A 26,006-nucleotide genomic window follows, 5' to 3' on the forward strand; every position below is an offset into this window, starting at 1 on the left:
ACATAGTAAGCTCTCAGTAAATAACATTAATGAGCTTTAAAAATGGTAAGTTGCCATCCTTAAGATGGTCTCATAGTAGTATCATTGATATGGCTATTCTCTCATCTTTTACCTTGGAGTACAAGAGCTTCTTACTCCGTCTCCTGCATCTATTCTCCTTCTCTTTACACTCACCTTCAAATCGCTTCATCCAGAAGTTCAAGTGACCTTTTCAAAGCTACAAACCTTATCATGTTCTACTTCTGCTTAAAACCCTAATTTCACTGACTTCCTATTCACCTTGACCAAAGTCCTTAATATGACCTTCACAGAGCCTTGGCACATGCTGGTCTCTAGTGGAGTGCTCCTCATGTTCTTTGTGTTCAGTGACCCCTCTTCTCTCAGAAGTTAGTGTCTGGTTGGGTGTGTAACTTTATTCTATAACAGTTTTCAAAGTTGTCATGGTACATTGCTTTGACTGTCCCTCTCTGCTGAACTTTCAACAAACTCAAGGATGTCAGAGACGGGTTTTGAGCTTTTGCTTGCCACTGTATCACTAGTGCTAAAATAGAGGAAGTGTTCAACACGTGATTGTTGAAAGACTTAAAAAAGTAGAAAAGCTATCACATCATCCAGGTGCATGATTAGAAGTTTGAATTAGTAAATACATTTATTAATTAGGGCCCCTTTACAGTTTATCTAGATAACTAAATTTGTTAGTTTGGATAAAATGCTCAATAAATAACTACTTTGATTTTTTTAATACTCTAAAAGGATAGTTGAATTTTTTTATCTGAAGGAAATGGTAAACATTTAAAAATTTTTATATTTGAGGATTTTTAGATTACTATATTTTAATGTGATTTAGTTTGGTAAATCATTTGTCAGACTAAAGATATGTTTAAGAATATTTACCCTTGATTCTTCATCTGAGCTTTGGGAATTTATAGTTAAAATGTCTGTTACACTTTTTAAGTAGATCTTTGATATAAGAACTTGTTCATTTAGCTGTCATTTAAAAGACATAAATAAGATTATTTACCCTTGTTTGTGGATGTAATTTATATCCTTCAAATAATTCCCACTTTAATTTTCCATACTGAAAAGGGAAATATTTAGTGTTAATTATCTAAAGTTAAGTACTTGGGGTTAATGGGTGTCTTTACATTTTATGAGGTCTTGTCCACTAGATGTTAAACCAATCTTACAGGATCTAGCCCTGTTTGTAATCAGTAGTGAAAATGGGACGTGACCAAAGGAATCTATTTTGTAGAAAAAGATACTTCCTTTTTTTAGACACTGAAGAAAATGAATAACACAAATATTTTATGGTTATTATTTGAAAGATTTATAGAAAATCAAATAGGACTTCAATACAAGAAATGCTGTATTTTATTTAGCAAATATTATGTATTTTGGGCACTGAACATGCAGTTTAATGTCAGGGTTAGAATTCAATAAGTATTAATTAGATTCTCTTTGAAAAGCTATTGTGGTTCTTTTGGGGCCTGGGCAAGTTTCATTAAAACTTTTGTAACACTAGTGGAAAAATTAAAAATGTCAGCTAGTCAAAGTTTAAACCAAATTATTTGTATTTTTGTTAAGAAAAAATGTAGTAAAGGACAAATTATGTAATAATTATCTTAGGCCTTAATACTCTTTCTCCAAGTTTAAAGAACTATTATTAAATGTTCTTTGTCAACACGTTTACTTCTGAGGAAACTCTTCTCAAAATCTACTTTGTTGTTTATCTACTTAGTATAAATGTGTTTTGTAATTATCTAAATTACAGCATTGTGAAGTCTTTTGTAGGAAGGTGCTTTTAAGGCCCAGATGGTCCACGGGAGAACCACACAGGCTGATAGCAGTGTTCTGTTTGACATCTCCAGTCTGCACCCTTCCTACAGTAATCTACTATATCCTACTGGTCACATTAGGGTAATGTACAGAGTTGGCATAGCTCCATGCAGTCTATAGTACTGCTGAAAAATGAGATCAAAGTTTGTGCCTTATTGATAGTCCATAGTAAATGATGACACGTAAGATACTCAATATTATCTCCCTAATTGGGGCAAATTAAATTGTCTTCTATAGGAGATTGTCACTTTTACTATAGTAGAAGCCTATTATTTTGGACTAGGAAAGTCTCAGGAATCATCAAAATAATCTAGGAAACCTTTTAAAAGTAGGGAATCCTGGACCTGACCCATGGTTATCTCAATTTCACCTTTCTCTCAAATTCTCTGTCTCTCACTCTCTCACACTCTCTCTCTCTCTCTCTCTCACACACACACACACACACACACACACACACAGATGCACTCTACATACCTGTCCCCAGGTGATTTGGATGATCAACATATTCATGAGCTTAGCCTTATCTGGCTCTACCCTTCTTGTAATAGATGTGGATGGTAGAATCCAGAGAGATGAATTTTCATTAGAATTCTGTTTTCTTGATTGACTCCTTGTCTACTTGTTTTTTCCTGAGACATGAAGCAACTTTAAATCCATGGAATGCCCGGAGAAGTAAAAAAACACCCAGAAATAACAGTCAGAATAAATAGAAATATTTGCATTTGTGTATTATACATTTTAACTTAAATTGGATAGTTATACTTGTGATTATCTTCGAAATTAGACCTTGTTTCCATTCAGTTGCAGAATCATTAATGAATTCTTCTTAAAGCTTCTTTTATTCTGATGCACGTGTAATATTGTATACTATCCTATATGTGATAGTTTTAGTTTATTACTAGATTGACTATAGTTTGAGTTCTTTGTCTACATTTTGTCAATTCTAAGAAACATTTATATATTAAGCTCATGGATTAGTGGCTTTATATTTTAAGGCTATAATTCTACTATTTCTCCACTCTCTTTCTTTATGTCATATTCGACATTTGGTATGATCATCACCAGGAAGGATAGTAAAAGGATACCATAAATCTTGCACAGAATTGAATAATTCATGAAGGAACCTTTTTGTTAATTAAAAAATTTTTCAGGGCCAGCCTCGATGGCCTAGTGGTTAAGTTTGCCATGCGCTGCTTCAGTGGCCTGGGTTTGGTTACCAGGTGGGGGAACCACTCATCTATCAGTGGCCATGCTGTGACAGTGGCTCACATACAAAATAGAGGAAGATTGGCAACAGATGTTAGCTCAGGGCAAATCCTCCTCAGAGAGAAAAAAAAAAAGGTTATCAGAAATTATGCTTTTTAATTACTAAGAAGAGAAGAGTTATAATTTTCAATATTTAAATTATGAATGTTTATTCTCTTTGTATAGAACCAGTAGCCTTTTACTTTTATTCCTCTACTGGATCCAGCATTTTAAATACATCAATTAAAATGTTCATAAAAAAGATAGCTAACATTTATTGAGGACTTACATTGTGCTGCTACAGGCTGCTGTAAACACTTCACTTGCACTTCGCTCATTTAATTCTCATAACCACACTTTGTGGTAGAAACTGTTATCTCCATTTTACAGATGAGGAAACTGAGATATTGAACAATTAAATAACAGAGCAAGTAAATGATGGAGTATGTACTCAGGTCAGTCTTACCTGAGCTTTAGCTTTTAACCATGATGCTATAATGCATCCACTTCATAATTTCATTAAATTGAATGTTGCAGTTTAATTTTACCAATTCAGTGTTTTTTCCTGGAAACTTTAAAGTTTAACCAAAGATCAGCAGCAGGATATTTCTTTTTCTCTTAAAAGTTAAAACGGCTGTGTTTATGTAGACACCAACCACATGTTTACCTATTTGTCTGTCCATCTGAAGACATATTTACATTTATTATACTTGAGAATTTTCTAGTTTTCCTTCTGTAGTTGATTTCTAGCTTCATTTTTTTTGTAGTCAGAGAATATACTTTGTATGATATCAGTCTTTTTAAATATATTGAGACTTGTTTTGTGGCCTAACGCATGGTCTGTCCTGGGGAATGTTCCATGTGTACTTGAGAAGATTGTGCATTCCGTAGTTGGGTAGAGTGTTTTTCGTATGTGTGTGAGGTCTAGTTTGTTTCCATTGTTGTTAAGTCCTCTATTTCCTTATTGATCTTCTGTCTAAATGTTCTATCCATTGTTGAAAATGATGTATTGAAGTCTTCAACTATTATTGTAGAACTATTTTTACCTTCAATTCTGTCAATATTTACTTTTCATATATTTTTATGCTCTGTTGTTTGGAACATACATGTTTGTAATTGTTATATCTTCTTGATGAATTGACCCTTTTATAGGTACGTAACGTCTTTATCTTTTGTAACATTTTGTTTGTTTGTTTGTTTGTTTTTTTGGAGGAAGATTAGCCCTCAGCTAACTACTGCCAGTCCTCCTCTTTTTGCTGAGGAAGCCTGGCTCTGAGCTAACATCCGTGCCCATCTTCCTCTAGTTTATATGTGGGACGCCTACCACAGCATGGCTGCCAAGCAGTGCCATGTCCGCACCCGGGATCCGAACCAGCGAACCCCGGGCCGCCGAGAAGCGGAACGTGCGAACTTAACCGCTGCGCCACCTGGCCGGCCCCTATCTTTTGTAACATTTTTTGACTTAAAGTCTATTTTGTCTGATATTACTATAGCCACCTTATCTCTTTTTTGGTTACTTTTTACATGAAATGTCTTTTCCATTCTTTCACTTCCAGTCTATTGTGCCTTTGGATCTTAAGTGAGTCTCTTGTAGATAACATATAGCTGCATCATATTTTTTTCTTTTTTTCGTTCTATTATTCTCTGCCTTTAATAGGAAACTTTAGTTATATTTACGGTAACGACTGATGAGAGAGAACTTCTGCCATGTTGCTGTTGTTTTCTGTATTTTTTGTACCTTTGCCTCCCTCATTTCCTCCATTAGTGCTTTTTCTTGTTTTCAGTTGATTTTTTTCTAGTACCCATTTTGGTTTCCTTGTCATTCCTATTGTGTAATTTTTAGATATGTTTGTGGTTATCATAGGGATGAAATTTAATATGGTAAATTTATAGCACTCTATTCCAAGTTAATCCCAAAGCTTCATAGCATACAAAGCATGTCCTTCTATACAGCTCTGTCTTCCTTCACTTTTTATGTTGTGTCACAAATTACATTTTAATACACTATTGTTCAGTAGTGTAGATTTTTTAAGGCATTTATCTTTTATATCTTATAGGAAATGAAGCATAGCATTACAAACTTTAAATACAATAATACTAGCTCTATATTTGCTTACATATTTATCTTTACCAGACATCTTTATTTCTTCCGACAGTTTTGAGTTACTGTCTAGTGTTTTCCTTTCAACCTGAGGGACTACCATTAGCTTTTCTTCTACGGTATGTCAAGTAGTATCAAACTCTCAGCTTTTGTGTTTCTGGGAATGTTTTAATTTCTCACACATTTTTGAAGGAGTATTTTGCTAAATATAAGATTCTTGGTTGACAGTCTTTTTCTCTAAGCACTTTAAATATATGTCACCGCACTTTCTTTTGGTGTGCATGTTTTCTGATGACAAATCAGCTATTAATCTTACTGAAGATTCTTTGTTGTGACAAATTACTTCTCTGTTGGGTTCTTTCAAGATTCTCTCTTTATCTTTGTCTGAACAGTGTGCTTACAGTGTATCTCTGGGTTAATCTACTTTTCGTTCATTGAGCTTCTTGGATTTGTAGCTTTTTGTCTGTCATCAAATTTGGGAAGTTTTGGGCCATTATTTCTTCAAATATTCTTTCTGCTTCTTTCTCTCTCTCTCTCTTTTACTTCTCAGACTGGTATAATGTGTATGTTGATGTGCCTGATGGTATCAAATAAGTGTCTTAGGCTCTGTTCACTTTTCTTCATTCTTTTTTCTTTTTGCTCCTCAGACTCCATAATTTCAATTGTTCCATTTTCAAGTTTGCTATTTTTGTCTTCTGCCTGCTCACATCTGTTGTTGAACCGTGAATTTTTTATTTCAGTTATTGTATTTTTCAGCTCTAGAAATTGTTTTTTTCCTTTTATAATTTCTACCTCTTTACTGATATTCTCATTTTGTATCTTCATTTTTTACATGATTTCCTTTCCTCCTTTGTCCATGTTTTCTTTTTGCTCTTAAGACAGTTGTTACAAAATCCTTTTCTAGTAAATACCAATTTCTAGATTTCTCAGGGATAGTTTGTCAGTTTATTTTTGTCCCTTCCATGAGCCATGCTTTTTGTTTCTTTGTGTGCTTTGTGACTTTTTTTCTTGTTCTTGTTGACAATTGGATATTTTAATATTATAACTTGGTCACTCTGGAAATCAGATTCTCTCCTTCCTCAGGGTTTGATATTTTTTTATATTCTTGAAGACTGTTTTAGTCTATTTGTTTAGTGATTTTCTTGAACTATTTTTTATTTTTGCAAAGACTTACTCTTTGACGTGTAGTCACTGAAGTCTTTATTTTGTAGATTGTGTTCAGCTACAATTTTGACAGAGATTTCTTTGAATGCCAGGAGCTAAAAAAATAATGAAAACCAAACAAAAACCCAGAACCTTTCCTTGTCTTTGCAGATTGGCTCTATGCCACAGCTGTCCTTCATCATTTAGCAAGGCTTTCACTTATGCTAGTGATCAGCGTGAGGTGGAAGCTTACAGCCTTCCAGTTCCTATAGGATCATGCATCTTGCCCTGGGCATGTGTGTGGCCTTCTACATTCCTGTGTATATATGGATGCTTTTGAATGTCCTGATTTCCCAAAGAAACTCTGAGCAGCTTTTGCTCCCAGGTCTTAGGTGGTCTATTTTATGTTTCAATTGTGCCATATTATCCCATCACAACTAAAATGTGGCTACCTATAGCTTTGTTTTCAACTTAGTTTGAACCAGTTTTTTTCCCCTTTTACTTTTAAATATTCATCACACACACTTGGTGACACTTCTCTAACAATTGAGAGAAGAAACTCTTTTTTAAATTATGTAATACTTTGCAGAATTCATACTTAGTGTGAGGTGATACTTTAAAACTTGATGTTTTTTAGAGGTAAACTGAAGGCACGATTGAGTAGGTGTGCTTATTTGTAGCATTACTCTGGTTGTTTTTAACCTAACCTAGTTTGAAATCTCTGGTTCTCCCTTCATAAAGCAGATGTTTGTGCCTATAAAGCACTATAGAAATCTATTGTTAAACCTTTGTTTAACATGATTTCAGTAGTGTACAGATAAGATAGTATATAAATGCCCTTGGCTAAACAGGACTGCAGTAAAAGCTGAAAAGGGGTCCAGAGTTCAATTAATCCTGCTTTGAAATTTAAGTCATCATTATACATATTATTGGCTTTAATAAGTTACATACATGTATACTAGAAATTACTGATGGAAAATACAATGCTCTTTGTATCCTCATTTAAAATAACATAACTACAAGCATGTTTTCTTCTAATCAGTCAACTTAGTTTAATTGTGATGTTATTAACTCATTTTACAAAGTTACTAACTAATGAGAAATGAATGTGTTATGTAAACTTCAAAGTGTAATAGTCACAAGTAATCGATGAACTGTTCCTTAAATATGTAATATATTGTACAATGTTATACATTTATAGTAACCTATATAATATGTATGTTATATATTGTATATAATTTATGCATTTATTTAAAATTTGTTCAATAAATATATCTAGATTATTTTCTTGGTTAGTTTACTTTAAAACTTGAAATATCTTTAAAATCACAATTGTATTTTAAAAATTTACTCTACTTTTCAAGCAAGTGAAAGGAAGTCTGTTATCTTAAAACACATTTAAGTAGTGCTGTTTGCTCATGTAGAGGCCTTTGTGTAAGATTACTTTAATAACGTATTTATGTGTGCATGCGTGTGTGTGTTTGTGAGAGACAGAGAGAGGGAGAGACCCGAAAACAGCCTGTGCATCCTCATTTAGTTACAACCACTGACAACTTCGTTCAACACTAAGAACAGCAGTGAAAATCATATTAAACTCTCTTGCACCCTCTGTTGTTATTTTGGGGGAACACTGTGCATACCTTCCCATGATTGTGTTGACATTTGACTTATTACAATCCCTAGTAAAATTAATACTTATTTTACTATACTTACCTCCAAATTAGATTGATAGTAAAGTAACATTTGTTTGCAATGCTTAGTTGGTGTTTTCTTGTGTTACAGACATGTTTTTATTGTATAACATCTTAAATGAAAGATGAGCCTCTCTGTTTGTCTTTGATTTCTCCTAGTTACCAGCTCCTCCAAATGTTTCACACAAACGAAAATCTCTACAGGATATAGCACACTGTATATATAGTTCTCTAGAATTACAAATTCTGTCTGTTCTTTTGTAAACCTTTCAATTGTCGGTCAGTTTCCTTCCAAAATAAGAGTCTGGAATCGTCCATACTAAAATTAAGAATTTATAACTGTAAGGAACAGATGTTTTCATAAACATTTGCTATAATTAATTTCAACTAGAGGATTGAAGGAACAAAGCAGTTTTTCCTGCTCCAAAACTTTATTGCCTTTCCCCCGTATAGCAAACTCTGAAATCTTTTCTCTAATATTGTTTAGAGAAACAATTGTAGTCCTTATTTGGTATGTTTTAGAGAAAGAAAAACTGCTTTTTTTTCTTATTACCATCCTTTGAAGGTTACATTTAATGTGGTATAGTCATATCAAAACATATATAAAATGAAGAAAACCTTTGTAATATATTATGATGACAAAACCTAGTTGTTTAAAAAATTGAAAATTTGAAACATTTTATATTTGATCTGATAAATACCAGCAGAAGGGAAGAAATATTCTATTTGTGAGATTTTATCATAATCTTTTGTTTTAAAGAGAAAGAAGGCTCATATTTTAAATGTATAAAATAGTACTTATTCTATGCTGATTATGGAATGTTTCACAGGAAATGTCTGCAAGCTGTTAAATAACATGTGTTGTAAGAAATTTTCGTTTAGCCAGACAAAGACTAATTTTCCTTAAATCTTTTTAGTTTATTATAATACATTAATTTATTTTGAAAAAAATGAAGTATGTTGTGTGAATAATCTTACAGTGTCGATGTTTTCAAAGAATTAACAAAATTTGCCCAGCTAGATTGTTCTTAAACATTTAAGTGTTTCTGGATTATTTTCTTCTATAAAATTTGGCAACATTTTTGAATGCTGTAAGCCATTTTAGGATTTTTGTTTAATGAAAAAGAAAAACTGAGAGTGCATTTTGCAAAAAGAATAGAGTTAAAAGTTCAGTGAGTGCGCTCAGTCCGGTTTTCGTCCTCCTAAACACTTTGGCGCAGCTGCAAAGATTTTGAAGAGAAACAACATTCTTGACTAATCTGTCAACTATAAAATGTGCAAAGAAAAATAGGTAGCTGTCATTAAAATTACATTTCAGCTTTCAATAACCATTTAATGAGTAGCATAATTATAGAAGTATGGTACCTCAAGTACTATACTCAATAATTAAAAATAATCTCATCTTTAAAGTGAAAGCTCTGTAATTATTATTTGACTTAACCAGGACCACTGTGATGATCTCCAGTGGCACCTTAGATTGTTCAAAGTGGATTAAAAGTATAAATTAAAATTGGATAAATCATTAAATTATTAAGCTTTAAATATCATAAAAATGAATATAACCTGATGTTTGAAAGTTACATTACGGGAATTAGAAGTATGAAATGTAATCGGATTCTAGTCTTTTTAATTTATTTCTGAGAATAAATGATATATTTAATAGTAGTACACTATGGTTTCATAAAAATTATACTTTGATGTATATATTTTAAACAAATGATTCAAGTTAAATTTCTATCAATAAGAATATATATTTCATATTGTGGTATTGGTAATCACTTATTTAACAAATTTATTTTTATTCTGTAATCTTTAAACTGATAGATATGAATCTAGTCTAAATCTGATTTTATGAATATGCCAGTTTCCTGAGTGAAATGTTTTCTTTCCCAAAATGTTTATTACAACATGAGGCAGAAATACCTTTTGATGTTGTTGTTTTTTCATTTTTTAAACTGCTGATCTTTTGCCCACAATTAAAACAAAGTTTTGGGAACAATATTAATGTGTATTAAAAGCTCACAAGAATGCATTCTTGATCATCACCTCCTAAGTCTGCTTTCTGTTACCTCTCTGCGTACCAGTTTCCTAGAGAGTGGAGAACTGGAGGCTGGAAAACATTTCAGGTCGGATGTCTGCCCACTCTCTTTTGACTGTACCAGTGGTCAGGATGGGTGATTTGGTCACTAACAAAAATTTGCCCTTTGTTTATAAACATTAGTATATGATTAAATGATTTATAAATTGGTTTTGTCTGGGAGTCATAAGAAGAAAATGTATGTACTGTACTTCATTTGTTCCCATTAGTAATTACTTTGGTAGTATTCCTATCCAAGTTAGGCATGGTGGTGGTGGTTTATATTTAAGCATCAAAATGAATTTTTTGCCTAAAGGGCTCTGATTACAAAAGATATTTGGGGGAGGGATAAGGGGATATATGCTTTTTAACCCTATATACTGCATAGAGCTGTTATACAGTAGCTTTTCAACTGAAATATTCAGTTTCATAATCTCCATTATTTCAGTGTTTTTAAATTTTTTTTCCAGGAGATTCAAATAAAAATGGAAGAAGAACAAGTTCTACTTTAGATTCTGATGGGACTTTTAATTCCTATAGGTAGGTGATGAATACATAGATACATAATATTACAAGATGATGTGCAAGATCCCTAATCTTACAGGATTCTAATACAGTAGTAAGGAACTGTTACCTGTGCTTTAAAAGTATGACAAACATAAAGAATATTGTGAGATGCAGTTGTTCTGCAGACTTATTGAGTAATGGAAAATGCAACATTCTAAGTTCTTGAGCAAATGGACTTATTGTAGATGTCTGTTGTTATCCCATAGTAGGATAATTGGAATGAATGCACATATAGTATAAGCTAAGCTTCATTATAATCCATTTTTGTTTTTATTTTTTCAGTATATCTGTTACAGTATTAAAGGCTTCCTTTTGTTTAAGTTTCCTGCTAAAATGGAGTGTACTGCTTATGAGAGCATCTAAGAGAGTATAAAATGTAATCCATGGTTACATTATGTGCTGTTTGTTAATATCCTGTTTGGCTTTTCAGCAAACAGGGCAGTTATTTCTCAATTAGTGATTTTTGAAAAACGATATACTTGTTAAGAAAACATGTATTTTTGTCTCGTCTTTTGTTAATATTCTCCTTAGAACTTGAGTTTGCTTGAGTAAGTGTTTATGGATTTTGTCCCTTCGTAACATGGAAATCTAGGAAGAAGAAAGATTAAAGTATTTCCAGTAATGTTTGAAAATTCATATACTGAACCAAAATGATAGAAGAACCGGGTGGTTTTCTTTTAGGGGAAAAAAGTACAAATTCAGTAATACATTTTGACATTGTAGATTCTTAAAGAAATACTTTAGTTGGAATACATTCTCCTTATGGTTAATTAGTTGTGATATTTATGTAATGACACCATAAAATACATGCAAGAACCACTGTACACTTAGAAACTCATTTGAATATTAAGCTGTAACTCCTTTTATATAATAAATATGGAATTTAGGCTTAGAATCTTTATATTTTTACTTGAGTACATATTCTGTATCCCTAATTGGAACTATGTCATTTGTTTCTTCAGATCCCAGGCGAGCTTTTAATCTAGAGTAGGGCCTTGTATACAGGAAGCACTTAATAAGAATGTGGTAAATGTGGAAGTTTTTACAATTTGTTTATGAATTCCAGAAATGAAATGGTAATTGAAACACTTGACATCTTTATTTTATGCCAGTTGGGGTCTGTATAAATAATCAGTCATTCAAGTGTCCTGGATACTACAAAAGGCTTATGTTCCCATGGTGTTCTAGAAGGTATTGTCACAGCAGTAAGGCTCATATGCTGTCATTAAATTTCACTGTACCCCTCCCACCATATGAATGGTGAAATTCTCCAAATTCTTCTTTTAGTGCTGAGGTGTAATATAAAGCTTGGAATTTGACATATTAAATAACAGGTAGAATCCTCTGTCTGAACATGTTACAGCTGGTCACACACAAAAAAACCACAAAGTAAATATAAAAGATAGTTAAATAAATATTCGTGATTTGGCATGTGACTGAGGAATGTTAACATAATATATGTGAAATCTATGGTGGTTATATTGTTACTAGATATAAATACAATAAAAAATAACCAAGGCAAAAGAAAAATAAAGATGCATTTCAAAGCAAGGAAAATTCATATATATATATACATTTTTTTGGTGAATTATATTTTACAATTACATTTATAGTTTAGCTAATTATAGTAAATAATGGACATAATATAAAGTTAAGAGAAATGTGTTGATGTGAAGACACAGTATTATCTTGTAGTTTATTTTGTTCTTGAATAGTTTGAAGATTCAAATATCTTCGTATTATTGAATGATAATTGTACTCTAAAAATGAACTCCTAATGCACCTTTGCACAATAAATACTAATGTTGTTAACTAATATGGTTTTAATCAATGCCTGTCAGTGTTGTAATGTTGGGATATTAATTTATTGTTGTAATTAAAAAGGCAAGATAGAAAGCTCAGGTAGTACAGTATATAAAAACGAGCTTTTAATAGTTGGCAGGCCAGTGCTGTTATTAAATAGTATTGTAGTATTTAAGGTGTGAAATGAGTATTTTTCTACTCAGTAGGCAATAGCTCTTACATATAATGAGCTTACTTGTGAATTTGACACTTGGGTTAAATGCAGAATTCATGGAAGCACAGCTCTAGGGTATATTTTCGTATTAAGGTTAACTGATAAAACCTAGGAATTGTTGCAGAATCACACTAAAATGGCAACAGAATTGTCAGTAAAATTCACTGCCGAAAATGAAAATTATTTTTCTGTTGCTGTCTTAGCTCTTTTAAACTAACTAGACATAGATTATTAGAAAAATGTGAATATTCCAACCCTCAAACATCGTTTAGCCTAACAATTGTCAAAATGCAATATTTTTGCCTTAGAAATCTTGACTTTTCTTCACAGTTAGACAGTTCTGGCTGTCAGCTTAGTACCACATACTCAAGCCGTGTATACTCGTGCCCAGGATAATGATTAGCCTTAGTTTGTCTTCTGTGAAATGGACCTTATAATGTCTAACCTGCTTCCTTGTCACAACTGTTTTAAAGACTGAGATGAAATGTGTACGATAAAACCTTTTGAAAATCTAATTGCAAAGCCATGGCATTATTAATATTAGTTCTTTTGTATTACTTCATGTGAATTGGCCACTTTGTTGCCTTAGTCTTCACTTAACCCTCCAAGACGTGTACCCTTTTAGAGCATATCTTGAGGTTTTATTAACTTTTGAATTCAATCTTAAATTGGTCACCTAAATCTATATTCTTTCTATTATTTGTATTATTGTCATCTTGGGTTATCAGTTGCAAGAGGGCATAGTCTGTGGTTTTTTGTTTGTTAACAATATCTAATCATAGTGAGTTGGTTCAAATCCTCACTCCAAATACTGTGGAGACTTTGGACAGGTCTTAGCCTCAGTTTCCTCACCTTTAAAGTGGGAGTAATAAAACACACTTGTTCTGAGGATTTAATGGGATAATGTCGTGTTGTAAGGCTGAATAAATATTAGCTGCTTTCATCATCCAGGCAAATGTCATCATCATCATTGTCATCATCATTAACCTTCTGGTATTGTAGAATTTTTTTTACAGTGCTCTAATAGAGAGACACCAAAAGGAAGTCAAAAAACATGTGTCTTACAGGAAAATAACTTTTGTTAGCAGAAAGGGAGCTAAGCACAAGCTTAACCTGAGGCTTGAAACTCCCAATCTCTGGTACGGTATTCTAGGTTGCCTTTGTATAATAAATTTGTACACACACTAAAGATAAAAGGAAGATGTTTCACTATTAGTATAACTTCAAAGATAGATTTTTGGAATTTTGACAAATTTTGAAATTTACAATCGATGGAGCCTAACTATATATTTATGTGCCTGATGCTCATAGATTTATATTTCATAAGGCTCAGAGGTTTTATTTTGGATTTGTGTCTTTTGTGGTTTTGCTTCATTGGTTCAGATAGGGTACAGCTGCATTTAACTCCTGAGGCACCAATATGATTATTATATGATGCCTGGGTAATAGACTAGATCTTGTTTTGGAAGTTTTTGTTAAAATTTGATTGTATATCTACTAACTAATTTGCAGATGACATATTAAAATGGAAAATTTATAAGAACTGAGAAGATATTATTGTTTTATGCAGTATATCTTGTACCTTTTAAAGACCGATGTTAATGTTTTCTGTTGGATTATATGAGCTTTCTCTATTTCTCATGTAACCCTTAAAACTGAGAGACCCTTGCTGGGTATGAAAGAAGAGAAGTACTTTGCAGATTAGCAGTTTGTAGTAGACGTTTAACTTAGTGACAGTAGCACAGGGCCACAAGGTAGATGGAAGATTCTCTCCCCACCAGCCTCCTCCTCCTCTTCCCAAGGGCAGCTGACCTTCTCCTCTCCAAAGAGGCGAGCCCCTTGCCAGCACATATGACTACAGACTATTACATTAATCTGTTTAGCTGTAGTACCAGCTGCTTGCATGTTTTTAATTATCTTATTAGATGGTGTAACAGTGACCTATGAAATAAATTGAAGGTGAACATTTTTAAACTTTCCTTTTTTTCCCCTTTGTTTCTAAATATCTTTATTGATCAAATTATAACTTTCCACAGAAGTTCATAGGAAATTTATATGGTTTTTGAGTCAATGTAATGTTTTTTTAAGTATAATGTTATAATTCCCAGTATAGAAAATAACTTCATTTTTGCCTGATTTTTGATAAGATTTAGGTTGTGTTTGTGTAGTCATGAATCCACATTAAAATTCATTGGTTTAATAGTCAATTTAGTAAGAGAAAACTGAGACCAGTTATTGGCATTCTCTGGGAAACTCAAAATATTTCTTAATTTTCAGGTATTATCTTGGTGTTGTATAAATGGCATAGGATAGAACATAAATCATTGTAGATTATTTTTAAATAAATTTGTGTATTTTACTCTAATTTTCTAGATTCTGTATATACAGTAGTAAATCATGTAGTCTACCCTAATTATTTTTACAATTTAATTTCATGTTACCATTTCTGAGTGTATTTTCTCAAGTTATGCAGTTAGGAAAAATGTGCTATCTTCTGGATTTCGACAATTGGACAATTTTCAAATAATACTTTGTAAATGAAAATGTTGACTCCAAGAGACACAGTTGAAAATAATAACCAATGGTTGTTCAGTTACAAGTAATAGCAATAAACAAGGATTGTAATAATTTAGTTAGAAATTCTGATGTTCAATTAAAAAAACAGAGGTAGTTGCATGCAGAAAGGATTGCATAATACTTGTGTGTCTTTTGAATTAGTAAATCCTACAACTGAGACTTGAAAAATTCATAAAGACATTTAATACTTATAAACTACACATTACTTGTATTTTTTAAATTAAGAAATGTTCATACTTTTTGGCTTATTTTTTTTCTGTAAAGACATACTATATTTCAAGAGAATCTTTTTTGAGGAAATAAAGAAAACCTTTTCCCTTTAAATGTTTTATTTTGTTTCTTTTCAAGGAAAGAAAATAAAAAGCAACTTGCCTCTAAAGTGGCAGTGTTGTAATTTCTTGATATTGATCAGAGCGCCCAAAGTTGGTATGTTCTATAGCCCAGAAAGTCAAAGGCTGTTTAAGTGGTAAAAATGTTTTAAAAAATTATAATTGGCTTACCTTTTTAAATCTAAAAGTTAAATCTTTTCCTGAATAAGAAAAAAATGCATTAATTTGAACTATCTTTAGTCATTGAGTAAATTTTAAAAGTTAGGCTTTAAGTTTTATCACAAAGATTTTTATGTATCCTCTTTACATATAATCATTAATTTGGGAGTATGTGGGTAATATCCTCCCATCATTAACGTTTATTTTTGGGATAATACCTTTTTTTCCCATTTGTATGTAAAAAGATCATATGTCTCTTGAAATAATGAAGCAGTGATTTGAAATATTAGAGTAGGGGCCGGCCCGGTGGCGCAGTGGTTAAGTGTGCATGTTACGGTTCGTTGGCCCGGGGTTCCCCAGTTCGGATCCCAGGTGCAGACATGGCACCACTTGGCAAGCCATGCTGTGGCCGGTGTCCCACATATAAAGTAGAGGAAGATAGGCACGGATGTTAGCTCAGGGACAGCCTTCCTCAGCAAAAAGAGGAGGATTGGCAGCAGATGTTAGCTCAGGGCTAATCTTACTCAAAAAAAAAAAAAAAGAAAAGAAAAAAAATATTAGAGTAGAGATAATAGGGCAAAAGTGTACTTTGGATTTAAAATTTAGAAGTCTGTGTTCTAGTTATGCTCTTTGAATGATGTTTGTTAATCTGTTATTTTTAAGAATATGGAGTCATAGGATAATTGAATTGCTGGAAATTATACTCATTAGTCCATTTGGGCTCCTATAACAAAATACCAGAGACTGGGTAGCTTATAAACAACAGAAATTTATTTCTCTCAATTCCAGAGGCTGGAAATTTCAAGGTTAAGGTACTGGAAGATTTGATGTTCGATGAGAGCCCACATCATGGTTCAAAAATGGAGTCTCTTCACTGTTTTCTCACATGGCTAAATTGGGAAGAGAGCTCTCTGGGGGCCTCTTTTGTAAGGGCACTAATCCCATTCATGAGAGCTCAGCCCTCATGTCTTAATGGTTTCCCAAAGGCCTCACCCCCAAACGCCATCACATTGGGTGTTAGGATTCAACATATGAATTTGAGGGGACACATTCGGTCCATAGCATTTATTAAAAATAATAGAGACCAGCCTGAATTCACCATCCTACTCCTTCACCACCCGGTTATCTTAAATTCCTAAGGCCTTGCCATTTTAATTATTTTCTCAGGGCATGATAGCTTAGTAAGTAGATGAGAAAGGAGGGTCTAGAGTTAGGGTTTCTTTCCTGACTCTTAGAGCATTGCTTTTCTCACTTTGATGTGTTGCCTGTATTTTGTTGAGACTCTATGTAATTAAGTAACACAAACTCTATAAGTTCTTAAGAATTAATACCCGATTTAGGGAAACAGTTGGATAAGTCATACAGATAGAAGTAAGACAGACTAAAGTTTACAACCTAGCTCCACCACTTACTCACTGTGTGATGTTAGGCAAGATAATTAACCTCGCTGCTTCCTGTTACCTCATCTGTAAAATTGGAATGTTAGCACCTCCTATATCATAGAGTCAGGGAGCATACCTGCAAATGTGTACAACACCTGGCCCAGTCACCTAACACCAGTAAGTAACAAATGCTAGTTTCCTTGCCTTTCCTTTCTCTCTCTTTTTTCTAAAATTTCCCTTAAGTTTGAATCAATGTTTTCACCTAACAAAGTTGTCCTTTGTCTTAAAAAAGTATTTTCAAAATTCTGTATGGTTCTAAAGTGGCAATAAATGAGTATTTAAGGATCAGATCTATTGTAATCTATAAAAGATCATATCTACATTACCTGAAGTTAACCACTGATTATATGCAAGGAGTATTTATAAAATCCATACTTGTATTTAGCCATACAATCTCATTATCAAATTTTCTTGTTTCCATATTTGCTCACGTAGCCCCATGAGCTTTATAAGTTAAACGGTAATTTCAGAGAGAAAAATGTGTAACCTTTGCATTTCCCAGAAACCAAAATCAGAATATTACCTTTTATTCTTATCTCCATAATGGAGCCACATTTGAGAGAAGAAAAAATATCACATTTGAGTGATGACTGTATCTTTTTGAAATAACTTCGTTATTTTTTATGATAGTGGAACTAGTCAGTATCTCCGCTTCTGTGTAATATACAGTCTGTGTGAACTAATTATTGATCATTTAAGGATCCGAAAATGTTACTTTCTATTTAAATATTAACTGATTTGTTTGCGTTTACAGCCCTAAATTAACATAACCCAAACTGACTTGAGCATACATGTTTACAGTTTGAGTTCTTTCTGAAGCCCCTTCAAGCCCTGTTTATTATCTGTAGCCAGACTTTGGGGGAAATTTTTTTTCATATTTGTTTATTTACATAGTTAGCTGCAAGCTCCAATCATCCAAGGCTGTGTAAATGTTTTTCTTGTAAAAGACAGGCATACGTTTGAAAGGTGAGGATAAGCTGTTCTGAATCAGAAAGTCCCTTCCCCAGGACACACTATTCCCCTGTTGTTTGTTCCCAGTTGAAATGCCCCGTCAGCCCCACGTGTCACTATTTGGAATATATATTCACATGCTGTGCTTTTTACGTATAGTAGTGAAATAGACAAAATCAGTTAAATATTTGGTCAGCAATGTTGAAATGTGTTACTGGATCTATAATTTGAGAAAATAATGCATAGAATTAGAGTTTAAAAGTGACAAGTTATAAATCTTTTAAAACATTTTACAAATAACTTGCTTATTTGCTTACTGGTCTGCTTTATAGTTACATAGTTAGCTCTATGTAACACTTAATTTCTGATTTTTGATTTGATAGACAATTTGTAAGTCTCAGAGATCTAGTTTAGGGGTGAAATTTTCATACAATATTTTAATAGAAGTTGATATTCAATATTTGTCTGTTTTCTATATCAGATTACCTTGAGTTTTAGAGGAAAGTGGCAGTGGTTAGTAATCCTGTTTTTTCATTTTATTTTTAATCCAGGACTTTTGCAAGTGCTTTTTGTTTGTATCTTTTCTTTTTTTCTTTTGGTTCAAGAGAGCTAACATATCTTCAATCATTCTGCAAATCTTTGTCGTACATGCATCACAGACCAGCCAGTGTGCTAAACGTGCAAGACCCAAGCAGAGTAAAATGCAGACCCTGCCCTTGGTGCACACGTGATCTAGGAGGGGAGACAAACATGGAAGCAGCTAACATAGATGATGACTGCTGTTCTCATGGGGATATTTCACCAAGAACTAGGGGAGTGCCAGTTGGAGTTGTTCAAATCAAGGGGTGCATGGCGGCTGGTGGTTAGGAGGAAGATGTTTGCTAGACATTCTAGAGGGACAGGAGTTTTCTGTGAGGTCAACAGTATGAACAAAGACGATTCTCATTTTCTACTTTCTAGTAATGCATTCTTTTTGGATTTTTTGCACTATTAGAACAGGTAGATTTGATTGGCCTTATTATTTGTTAGTGACAAAATTATGCCCTTATCTATAAAGACAGCTAAAGTGACCCATACAACATGTGTATTTACATATGTTTGTTTCATTGTGGTGACATTGTTACTTTTCATGAACTGCTATTTTGACAATTTTAAAGTTTTGGGTATTTGATGTATTTAAATCAGTGATCAAAAAGTTTGAGAGCTGAAAATGTGAATCTTTAAATCGCACAAAATTATATCAAATAGTAGATAATGATACAATTGAGAATGAATATTATGTGCCTGGAAATATGGGAAAAATCAATAAAGCAGCTATGGAATAAAAAATAGCCTACTAATGAGAGAATATTTGAAATTTAAAAGACGTCCTAGTATCATCTGAACATATGGACATAGTTTTCATTCCATGATTATAGATGCAATGTTCTGAGATAGATATAGAAGTAGTTTAGTCTAGTTGACATATTCTCAAAGAGTTTCAAAGATTATATTTCAAGCCACTTGTTTAGATTATAAAAGTAATTCAGATGACATGCCCAAGTCTCTGAACCCATTTGAAGCAAAACAGGATAGTTGAACACCATCTCTTAACTCTCATTCCAGTTTTTAAATGTGCTTCTAGATCTTAAAGTTCTCTTGAGCAGCAGAGCTCTACTATCATTGAACCAGGCTCAGACCTCTTGTTATTTGGATTTTGTTCAGCCACACTAATTAGTTTATAATCTCTGAGGTACTACTGTTGCTTCTTGCCCTTTGCCCACTGTACCACAGGGTCACACTAAGAGCCTGCTTCTCTCCTTTTTATTCTGACTATATAGGTTGAACAGGAACCATTTTTTCTACGTGAGAGATGTGAGGGAGGATGGAGGGTGTACGATAAATAAATAAAGCCAGAGTGATGTGTTTGGCATTTTTAACACAGTTCCCATGCCTGTTTCTCCCACTGCCACATGGGCTGCTGATGGACCCTAGAGAAAGAATGCCATTTTCCTGCTTTTGTACCTCTAAGTGCCATTCCTAATCATAATTTTTGTGTTTGTGTGAGGAAGATTAGCCCTGAGCTAACATCTGTTGCCAGTTTTCCTCTATTTTGTATGTGGGATGCTGCCACAGCATGGCTTAATGAGTGGTGTGTAGGTCTGCATCTGGGATCTGAACCCCTGAACCCTGAGCCACCGAAGTAGAGTGTACAAACTTCACCACTATGCCGCTGGGCTGGCCCCCTAGTCATAATATCTTTAAAGGGTCTGTGGAAAAATGAGCTTATTCTTATGGTGCTAATTTTCAGTTTTACAGTAGCATTCCATGTCACAGCTTTATGGAAGCATCTCTCTGGTTCATATAAAGATATCTGTGGTCATATAATTAGTTTTTTTGTGGCATCTTTTTGGGAATATCTGAGTTATTGAGGGTGTGGATAACAGAATAGAAAATAAAATAACAAAAGGTCTTTTATAAAGTCAGGACTAGATTTGGATTCTTTTAAAGTAGATGAACTTTCAAATAATGTAAAACTTCAGCAGTGGAGAATACTTCTAACACAGGACTTTTTATGATACATAATTTAATTTGGACAAGGAGGTCATGAGAAAATGGTTCATCTTCCACTGTGATGGGGGACAACTGTTTGAAAAAATCACTAAGAAAAATGCTACTCCCACTGGTGTTCTAGCCTACATGGGAAACAGATTGCAGACTCAAATTAGGTCTCCACACCTTGATGTTTTTATTGTAGTGTCTCCCTCAACCCTCTCTCTCCTACCCCCATTATCCAGTGTTAAGACAAGGGATTAACCAACTAGAATATAATCAGAAACTTGGACCCAGAGGGAAAATATTAGAATGGCCAAAAAGTTTGTTCATTAAAGTATATTTGGTCACAGCAGAGTCCTTCCAGTCCTTACTCTTCTTCTACTTAGTCTTATTTCTCATAGTTTATGAGGTTGAAATAGGCTGGAATATAGACAGTTTAAAGTCTAGTTCGTTGTCTTTATTTTTAAAAAGACAAACTGAGCAAGAGACAGAGGAGTACAGATTTAGGATTTCTAAAAGTTAATATATAATCATTATATGAATTAGTAGCTGATAGGCTGGCAACGATGGTCGTGAGAGAAATGCCGCTGGAAACAGAATAGACAACTCCAAAAGCAAAGCAGTGTGGAGTTATTTAATATAGGGGCAAATAGCCTTGCATTGTCCAAATGTATACCACATGTGGACAAACATTCCTTGAAGTCTTAGAAACGTTTTGATATTCTCAACATTTTTGTGTTGAGAAAAAAAGAATCACTTATATATGGTGTACATTGGCCTTTCATCATGCTGGGTAAATGAATTATTCAAGCATGGGATTTTTTTTAAATTAGTGAGCTTTTCCTTTTTTATTATAAATGAGTGAAATTTTCTAGTAATCCTTGGGTGGGGATATTTCCTTACCTTTTCAGAGGCCCATTTGAAATTGTTTTCACAGGTACATTAATCCAAGCCAGTTATAAAGTACATACTGACCTTAAACTAAGGTTTATTTTATCACATGGCTCATTTATCTTCATCTTAAATTACCATTTCCTGGATCTTTGAGCCGGTCTGTTGCTGAGTATGGTTATATTAGGCTCATGATCCAAATCTTGGATCTGGTTCTTTCCAGCATTGATTATTTTTGGTAACTTATAGATGTATCACTGTCATCACTAAAGATTTGCTTTCCTAACTTATACATGTGTGTAGATGAGAACGGGGAGGTGGAAGGAAGCAGGGGACAGATGTGTGGTGTTAGAGACAAACACAGACGGAGAAGCAATGAGATAGAGACAAAAAAGGGAAAAAAACCAACCTGTTAAATCTATATCTGATCTCAATAGTAGCATCATTCATTTAGAATTTATTATATGCTGTGTTCCATCTTATGGAATTACTTTGATTTTTTAAACACTTGTATTGTTTAACTTTTAACATATATCTGTCTTCTTTCCCCAATAACACTGTGTATATGTATCACGTGTATATTTATCTTTATATCCCTTCAATCTTTATAGTTGTTACTTCAAATGTATATATGAATGGTTTATCATCCTTAAAACACTTTTTGAGTTTTGCTGTCCAATATAGGAACCACTAGTGACATGAAGCTATGTAAATTTAAGTTTAAAATTAATCAAAATTAAAATATGTAGTTCTTCATTGCACAAGCCATATTTCAACTGCTTAATGGCCACGTGTTTTTAGTGATTCCCATTTTGGACAGTCAGATATAGAACATTTTGTCATTTCAGAAAGTTCCATTGGATATTGCTGATCTAGAGGTTATCAATGAATGATGGATGCAGTTAAAATAAAATCCATTTAAATCCTTTTAGAGAAAGTATTTATGTCAAGGGTACAAGTATTTCTATATGTGTAATACCCTATAAGTGAGCCCAGTCATGAAAAACATGGTTTAAGAGATAGCATTGACTTTCAATTAGTACATAAGATTTTGCTAAATAAATACCTATTTCTAAATTACTGAGAAATAATTTGTTCTCAATTCTGTATTTTCCTTACAGTATTTTACATTATAGGCTGTGTGGCAAGTTCTTTATCATATAGAAAGTTAGGTATCAAGTCCATGCTAGTTATCCTAAATATAGAAAGGTAAGTGACGTGCAGTGGGCACACGAAGAAGATCTGCAGGGAGGTATCTCAAGAAGGGGATTTTCCCTTACTTATTAATTATGGGAGAAATATCAGTAAACTGTGGAATATAAAGTATATTCATTTCAGACAACCTCATAGAGATCGTCTGTACAGGATCCTTTTCTCACCTAATTTCTAAATCCTGATCCTTTAATTAGATATGGCCTTTATTATGTACTTAATTTTTTAGGACCTTGTGATACAACTTTTGTTGATTCCTTTTCTAAAAGTGTATTTGTTGAGTTTCCCTACTTTAATATGACCCTGAATTTAGAAACTCTTAAATACTATATTTTGAAGAAAATAATACATGTTTTTAAAAAAGAATATTATATTTGACAGGCCAGAACTGTTGGTAACTCAGTTCTTTGTGTCCTTGTGGCTACTGAGGTGGAGGCTCAAGATTTCTCAGTTCAAAATTAAATCCAAGCCCAAATCAAAACGTCAGCATAAATTAATGTTAACAAACCTTTACACAGTGAACTATTTGTTGCCCTTGTTTCAATGGAGCCTCATCATATGAGAACATATTTCACCTAGACATAGGAAAAAATCCATTTTAAGCTTGTAAGTAATTGTGCATTCTGTTTTTATATTTCTTTATATATGTATAAGTGATATGCCCTGATGTTTCATTATGGAGGAAAAAAGGCTTTAAATAAAAGTAAGTTTTTAAAAATCCCTGATACAGGAAGCAAAAAAGCCAGTACAGTTTCTAATTGCCTTTTAGAGTCTCTGAGTTCCCTCATTACCTGTGATTTAAGCTAAAAATGAGGTAATTATAGATAACATCAGTGTTTATCTGGTTGATCTTGGCACCTGCAGTCCTAATGTTGTAGCTTACCCATATCTGGTGCCACACTTTACAGTCTGATACTGACATACCTAATTTACGCTTCTCGTATTTCCATTGATTTTTGAGTTAGATGTTCCTTGTTCTATATGAATATTATCTGTAAAATCATACCTTTAAAATGATATAAAGGTAAAAAGTCTTTTACGTGGAATATTGGAATTATGATACAGTCCTTTCATTAATAGAAATCTTTCAGTAATATATTTCTATACAAATTTGAAAACTTGTGTCATTTTCCCTTTGCATTTGATAAAAACAAATATCAATTAATATGGCAATTTTTTCAAATATTGGCATGTACTTTAGAATTATAAAATTATATAAACCTTTTTGCATCAGGCTCAGTTTTCTTGTGCTGCCTCATCTTCAGATATTCTACCCATCTAACTCTGCTCTTATCCTGCTTAAAGAGCACCTTCACTTTGCCCTGACCTTTTAGTTCTACTATTACTCTGGTCAAATCTCAAAAGTGAGATGATCATCGTTGACTGGCTGACCTGTGAACTACAGGGTCATCTCTGAGAGCTCCTTTACCATACTACCTCCTTACCACACCTCCCTGACAGCCAGAAATGTGTCTCCTCCCTCCCTTTATGACTTTTTGCACTTCCCCTTGTGATAATCCCTTCTTTGCTCCACTCAGTGGTTTCATTAATTAGTAAAAACCAAAGTACCTCCTCTTAACCAAGTTTTGGAAATCCTCAGTGTTAGACTGTATGTAGTCTTTGAATTCTTTTCAATTGTTGTAGTTGTTTGGGTTTCTTAAGTTAGCCGTATAGAGACATTATTCACTGTCCAGATAATGCCTGAAAATGGAGTAGAAACCGTTATACAAAATATACAATATAAAAATGATGTTTTCTCTGGTGTATCACCATTTGGGACAATCATTCAGAACTTATCTACTCCAGAATTGCCACATAATTAAGTCTTTTGTGCATTATTTAGGTTATAAAAGTACTTAAACAATTAAATTTAGAAGGTAGTGACCAGTTTCATACTAATTTTATGTGCATATCTTGGGAAAATACTACATTAAAATCTGTAATTAGAAATAGATATCTCCTATGATCATCAGCTGTATTTATTCACTGCATATTCCAGTTGATTTCCATGTGAAAAAAAGAAAAAAAAAGCCATTGCAGAAGGCTTAACTACCTAAATAGATCTTCATAGAGGGAAGGCATCAACTGCTGCTGCAAAAGTTGATTTCATTTTCTTAGAAATGATTGCAACGCTCGTGGCCAACATTTTTAATCAATCAGTGTTCTTCTCTGAGGAGCACAGAGGTAGGCTCAGAATCCTTCTCAACATAATACTTCCCAAGACAGCCACTACAAACCATTAACATTGGCAGGAGAAATGAAACTGGCCCCTCCCTGCCTCTCCCTGCTTAGATGCTGGTTATGTTTTCAGGGACCCAGTGCCTGCAAGGCAGAGTAGTTGCCACCAGATGGCACTAGTGTTTTGTCAAGAGAGTCCTTAAGGCCCAGGTCTCTGATCTGTTCCATGTGAGACATTATGCACCTACATGTCCCAAGTTATTCTTAACAACTCACAGCAGCTGTTGCCTTACCATCTCAGTCCAACTGGTGAAAACTCATCTCTACACCCTTGGACTTGATGTTCAAAAACTAAAAATCTTGAGAAAGAAAATATAAGGTCACCTTCGTACCTTCCGTGTTGCTGGAGGCCATTTTTGTCTTTTCATGTCTGAAGTGTGTTTCCCTTTAGTGTGTCTTCCATGTTGTCCCAGAAGATGCTTTTCCTAATTCTCATTCCTTTTTTCTCTTGACAACTTATTTAAGGTTTCTGAGCCTTAGTTTCCTCAGTCATAAAGAGAGGTTAAAAATATACACTCTAGGAGGGTTGTTGTAGAAGCAAAAGTTATTTACCTAAAATATTATATATTATAATATAAATGGACGTTTTTAACATTTTAATAGCATCATTGCCAGATTTTTGCTATTATAGGCACACTAAATATTTTTTTTTATGTGAGACAGTTTAGCAAGTAGCTTTGCTTTATTTTTGTTAACTAAACTGAAAAATTCGACCACTGACTCCTCAGTACTTACTATGCTTTTCTCATGTCTTTGCCTGAGTTCAGGAGTAGTCCACCATTTATATTGTGATTGTAAAAAACTTTTATTTGGGTCCAGCTCCCCTCCGAGGGCTAAGCGTTTCAACATTTTGTTCTCTTTGGACTGTTTAACCTCTGACAACTGAGTTCCTAGAGTAGCATTTCAGTGCCTCTGGTTCTACTATTTGTTATTTTCTACACCAAGTTTTTTTTTTTTTTTAATTTCAGCAACATTGGTTTATAACATTATATAAA

General features: G+C 33.5%; 1 protein-coding gene across 11 annotated transcripts in view; it reads left to right on the plus strand.

Annotated features, from left to right (window-relative positions):
• Positions 1–26,006, plus strand: part of TBC1D5 (TBC1 domain family member 5) — a 570,404-nt gene that overhangs the window by 279,832 nt on the left and 264,566 nt on the right. For 7 of the 11 annotated variants that reach the window (XM_070238099.1, XM_023620885.2, XM_014731845.3 and 4 more), the window contains one exon: positions 10,564–10,633. The exons of the other annotated variants lie outside the window; for them this stretch is intronic. In XM_070238099.1, the coding sequence (XP_070094200.1) occupies positions 10,564–10,633 (70 nt within the window). The remainder of the gene's footprint in view (positions 1–10,563; positions 10,634–26,006) is intronic. 11 annotated transcript variants of the gene reach the window in all.

The sequence above is a fragment of the Equus caballus genome, chromosome 16 (assembly GCF_041296265.1).
Source record: "Equus caballus isolate H_3958 breed thoroughbred chromosome 16, TB-T2T, whole genome shotgun sequence".
NCBI lineage: Eukaryota > Metazoa > Chordata > Mammalia > Perissodactyla > Equidae > Equus > Equus caballus.